The following is a 6,000-nucleotide window of genomic DNA, read 5'->3' on the forward strand; positions in this document are numbered from 1 at the left end:
ACCTATGTATTTGTTAAATTTCGTGCAAAATGTGTCTCTGAAGCATTATCTGTATAGATAAAATTCCATGAAAGCATTTCTGGAACTGAAATCTAAAGCCTGAGACATACAAAGCTTTTAGCATAACAGAGTATTCCCTGTTGAAGTTCTAAGGAGATCTCTTTCATCATTTACTGTATGATAGTCTCAGATGATGATGCAGGTATTTTTCCCCATTTATTGAGAGGTTTTTTTTTTTGTGTGTGTGTGTGTGTGTGTGTGAGAGAGAGAGAGAGAGAGAGAGAGAGAGAGAGAGAGAAACACTAAGATCTGAACACAAAGATTAATCTCAGGAATTTCCCTCATTTTTATGACTTTTTATTTAATTATAAACAGGCACATTTCTCTTAATAGATTATGGTCTGTAGTTCTTAAAGCAGATAATCAATTTTCAATAAATAGCAATATTATTAGGCAATGTTTAATTTCTCTAATATTGATTTTTAGTCTCAAAGCCCTCTGAAGGAGGAGTCAAAGGTTACGTTCCTTCTGTATTTATCCCAGTCTCCAAAATGTGAGTAACTTCATAGATTTATTACACTTTGAATGTTGTTTTCATTAAGTTTACATACTGTTTCCAACTTTTCTCTGCCTCCCTCCCTTCATTGAACTAGTTAGGGATAGCAGCTCATCATATGTTTTTGTTTGGCCAAGGAATGCTAAACAGGAAAGGGAAATGAAGAACTTCACTTCTGGAGTGCTTTTCCCATCCACATGGCAAAACATCTGTAAAAATGTAATGCAGACTTTGTGGCACTGTGATCTGTATCTTTCATTGTCATCTGCTTTTCCTCTCCACCAACAGTTATTGCAGAGTCAGTTTTAACCTCTCTTTCCTTGGTCATGTCTCCTCTATTTTTAAATGTATACCACGTTGTTGGCAAATGCCCCACAAAGCTAACAGCAAGCCCCATTACAGTCTTAACTGATTTAATTAAGCATTCACCAGAAGTAATACATTCTACTCCACTGCTATGCACCAAGTTAGAGGGATTTAAGTTGCTTTTAAGATTATTTTTGTTTTTGTTTTTTTTAAGCTTAATTGATTCTACAGATCCACATTCTCCATCAGATCTTCTTCCTATGTCTCCAAGCGTTTATGCTGTGCTGAGAGAACACCTGAGTCCCACAGTGATTGAGACAGCGGTATGTTGCAAACTTTGCCATTCATAACACAATACTAAGCAAATGGAACATATACAATACATATGCTGCTTATAAAATAAGCTTTTGCAATTATGAAAAAATTTGAGCTTTTTCATCAGTTGCTGTATTACATTTTGAAATAGCAATGCAGACATTCCCTATTCTTAATAGGATAATGTGCTGCAGTATGCTTGGAGGCATTGAATTATAGGAAATTGCCCGATATGCTGGCCAGTGAACCATGAAATTCATAATACAATGATCTTGGATTAGGCTTCTACACTCACAAATACATAGGAATTGCGCTAATTTTACAGATAACACAAAGGAATTGATTTTGCTGAGGGAAGCTACATGAGAAGCATTAAAAAAAAAATCAGATTCAGCAAATTCACACAACTTTTCTTGTTCTAAGTTTCTACACACGGTACCTAAGTTAAAAGCGAACTGAAACATTTTTAGTAAATAAAACTATCATTCACTAAGAGTACATAGGAAGATTTTTTTTTTTACTTACTGACTAGAAATTGTATTCCCCACTCTGCACTTCTACAACATAGAGTGTTTCAGCTCTCATATTACTCATTTCAGCTCATTTCAGCTTTCAGATTACAAGGCCTGAACTGGTCTAAATAATGGCTTGGAGAGGCACTAGTTCATACCCACTGAAGATTTGTCCATCAGAATTCTATCAGGAAACACAGCAGTGGTTTGGCCTTAATAGCTTCAAAAGAAAACATTCATTTTCTAGTACTATGCTTTATTTTTTAGTTTTCAATATATTCAATGACTTATGATCTTAAACTAGTTATGTATTTAAAAGCCTGTCAAATCACCTTCAAACGTCTCTTTGTAAACACTCCTCCTTACTCCCAGCCAGAACAAAAGGTAAACCAGAATCCTCACTATCAATGATCTCATCAGTGCAGGAGATATAAACAGCAAGAATTATTTGGAAGTACAGTGAAATTTTAAGTATAAAATAAAGGAATTCTTCATTATGGAATAAACTGAAGATTTGATTAAGAACAAAATATATTTCTTTGCTTCATCTTTCTTTTTCCGGTAGCACTTATAGCAAACTGGTATGTCAGCTAAAAATGAAATACCAATTTGAGTGAAAACTCTGGGTTAAAATGTACCACACCCAATCTGAGACATATCTTCACCTGTTTGTCATTTTTTTTTATATATATATGAAAACAGTTCTGACTTTAGAAACCACATTTGTGAACTACGTATACATTTGCATTTAAGTTTCTGCAGTAAAAAGAATAGTTGGCTTCACTTTTGTTTATCACCGGGTACCAAACATTTTCAGTTTCTTTTTACATGCATAACAAACCAGCTCTGTCAGGACCTTCTAAACCACTAGCTGTGATCAGCACTATCTTTTGGGGTCACAACAAGCTGCTCAGTTAGAAGAATTAAATGTAGTCATGCTGCAGTTTTTAAGGGTATTAGAGGACTAGTTCAGTGCTGCCAGATGGTAGATGCATTTCTGGAGGCTCTTGCTAAATCTGTTTTCAAGTTCTGCTAATAATTAGAGGAGAAAATAGTCTTTGAAGATTTCAAGACAATTTCCTACTTCTTTCTCTTTTTTTTAGTTACTCTGCTGAATGAGAATGAGAGAAATTTAGAGTTTTTTTCTTTATTCATCGCAAATTCACACAACGTACTCTTTACTGGCAAGTAGCTAAGTACAGTAAGCAGCCAGTCTGCATTATTAAAGCAACAGTATCTCTTCACTTTTTCTCCATGAGATGTCAGCAAAAGAGAGATGTGAGAGATGCAGAGAGCAAGAGTGAAAGTCATGGCAGGAGAAAAATATCTTACAACTCAATAACTCAGTCCCAGCAAGATATATTTTCTGCAGTATTTTTGGATTCCCTTTCCATTCCTCCTCTCCAGATTCTGCTACCCAACTAGAAAACAAGACACCAGTAAAAACCTTGCTTTACCTATGCATGGGCTGCAAGAACCACAAAAGTTTACATAAAAACGTACTTTTTATTGCAACTGTTTCCAACAAGTCTTTTCTGATGAACATTACTAGATTTTGTGAGGAATTAGAGGAAGGATCTTCAGAGTCTTACAAGTTTTTATTAGTGTGAAAATGAAACTGCCATTACTTTGAGCCAGAAAGAGCTTGATTTTCAGTTATTTTTGAATGAACAGCAGTAACTGTCTTGAAGCTGATAATTTTATTCTTTTTTTTTTCTAGCTGAGTTCTCCTTATTCCACTGACTGAAGTTCAGGTACTGGATAAACAAAGAACCGCATGGACACTGCATGGGTTAAATGAAGTCAATATTTATCATCTTTATAAATCACCATTTCTTGAAAACCATTGTAATGCTACTCTTGGGCCTCATTCTGCTTTCAATTACATGTAAACCAAGAATCTTGTCTGTGGTGTCAGTGGAGCTGTAAATAACATCTTTCTGGAATTCAGAATTGCTGTCTTCACTGATAAAAGGGCAAATCCCTTTTGGTTTTTAGGTGCTTTGACTTCAGTAGAGTCCAGTAGGCACAAATTTGACTTGTAAAATAAATGGCTCTAGAATTGCTGTAAATATGACATTATAAGAAGAAAACATTTTGCTTCTGAAAACCACCTGAAAGCCACATATGGGGATAACTCAAGAGATTAAGGGGCAAAATTAGGTTGCACTCTGCAAAAGGGCTTCTGTTTAATGATCTTTCTGTATATTGTTGGTTTGACTTCTGTTTTAAGGAGAAGATTCTCATCCCTCTGAGTTTGATTGTCCCCTAGGCATCTGGGGTTTGATCCACCTTCAGCATAGAGGGCCAGATGTTTGTATCCAGCCACAGCAAAAGTCATGCAAGGCAGGAGGCAAGGCTGGGAAGAGAAGGGAGTTCTAGAAAGTGAATGGACACAAAACTTGTGGAATCAAAAACTGGAAGACAGGCATAGTAAAACCTCATCCTCTCACAAGATAGTTGCAGAGGTAAATCTATTGGTGTGAAGCATTCAAATACTGCAGTAAGCCTCATCAGGAAGCCTACAAAGAAAATCCTGATCTGGTGTAGAGTTTGGATGCTATTTGGTAAATGCAGACTGGGAAGCACAGTTTAAAAAAAAATTACTGAAGAGCTCCGTCATTTGCTGACCACTGGACAATAGATGATAGAATGTCACATTCCAGTGGGAGACTTATTTAATAAACAGAGTAACTAGTTTTTGAGTAAGTGGTAAATTGCCTTTAAAAACATTCTTTCAGTCACAATTTAACTTTCTTTTTTCAGTATTATCCCTCAAAAAAAAATCTATAGAGCAATAAACTGACAATTTCATGGTCACTTTCTTCCATGTATACAGGCTCATTCAGACAACAGCAACTGTATATGTAATTTTATAACCTCTGTAATTTATATGACTGATAAGAATAAACACAGAGTTTGGCTTAAAGTTACCTGGACTTTTGTGGAATTTTTCAAGGTACAATAAAAACAGAGGCTTGTTTTTTCTTTGTTGATCTTAGATCTGAACTACAAGCAGTAATGCAAACTTTTAAAGCAGCAAATGTAACTTCACCTAGCATCAGCTATTGTATGATTTTTCATTCTAACCTGTTCTCACAATTTTAATACAAACAAAATTGGGAATGCACTATACTGCTGACCACCTAAATAGCATGAGAGATACTGTGAAAAGGCTACTGGTCCGAATTCATGTGTAAACCAATCTTCTCCCTGCTTCCTCCTTGCCCCCCATGCAATGCAACTATTTGGCTTGGCTTGAACTCTGTACTGTTCATGTTACTGGATAGGATTGAGGATCAGGTTTTGGCATTACCATTGTTTTTTTTATAAAGATTTTGCAAAAGGTAGTTTTAACATTTAATTGAATGGCATGCAATTTCAATTCAATTCATTGCTTTTAAGAAATACAGAAATCATCTTCTGTAAAATAAGTATCTTAACCCCAAGCCTTCTGTAAAAAGTGAGAAATTTGTCCTTAAGTCAGTATGAGTAAGATTATGAGCTCTAATGAAGCGGAATGAGGAAAGAAAAGAAAAAAAAAAGGTTGAAAGGGACACTTTTGGATACTGAAAAGATGAAACGTGTGCTTTCGGTTGCTTTCACTAACCGTACTTATGCTTTCACCATGGTTTGCAGCTGCAAAGTCAAAAGTAACAGGGAAAAATGTTAAGTGCTTTGTGTTTGGCCACATCACCACGATCAAATTAAACAAATATAAAAACTGTTAGTTACTATGCGCGATGAACATTTTATTTAAAAAACACCCAAATCTGAATCCAACGCTCGGTAGGATTTAAGACGTCAAGAATCGTGCCCCGCGCTTTGAGGAGAGCGGATCCACACTAGGTCAGGAAACGGTCCCTGTTGCTGGGGAGCTCTACCGAAGCCTCGGCTTCTGCTGCGGGCCTCGGGGGCAGCTCCCAACAGGTGCCAAGGCCCGCACGAGCACCCCGCGTCGCGGTGTCCCAGCGAGGAACACGGCTGCAAGGCAGAGGGGAGGCAAGCACAGGACACTCAACCGAAGCAACTTAGGGGAGAGGGCTGGGGGAAATCCCGCAGGCAAAACGCCAGGCAAGAGCACAACGTTTTGTTTGCAGCTCTCGTTCTTGGTCACCGGGACTTCGACGGGAAACCGGGCCGCAGCTCATCACCCGCGTCAGTCCCCCGCGCCCTGCGGCCCTTTCCCGGGCCGGCCCGTAACCGCCGCCCGCCTGGAGCGGCTCCTGCCACGCAGGAAGCTTCGAACACGCCGCGGGCTCGGGGAGCGGCGAGGACGGCGGGCCGGGCCGGGCCGGGCCGGGCCGCGGG

General features: G+C 38.4%; 1 protein-coding gene across 4 annotated transcripts in view; it reads left to right on the forward strand.

Annotated features, from left to right (window-relative positions):
• Nucleotides 1-4,622, forward strand: part of STAT4 (signal transducer and activator of transcription 4) — a 44,401-nt gene extending 39,779 nt beyond the window's left edge. For all 4 annotated transcript variants that reach the window (XM_085321287.1, XM_085321295.1, XM_085321303.1 and 1 more), the window contains 3 exons: nt 487-553; nt 1,077-1,185; nt 3,410-4,622. In XM_085321287.1, coding sequence (XP_085177413.1) covers nt 487-553; nt 1,077-1,185; nt 3,410-3,436 — 203 coding nt within the window. In that variant the 3' untranslated portion in view covers nt 3,437-4,622. The remainder of the gene's footprint in view (nt 1-486; nt 554-1,076; nt 1,186-3,409) is intronic.
• Nucleotides 4,623-6,000: the final 1,378 nt, after the last annotated feature.

This window comes from Rhea americana, unplaced genomic scaffold, assembly GCF_003343005.1.
Source record: "Rhea americana isolate MKP2758 unplaced genomic scaffold, rheAme1 scaffold_12, whole genome shotgun sequence".
NCBI lineage: Eukaryota > Metazoa > Chordata > Aves > Rheiformes > Rheidae > Rhea > Rhea americana.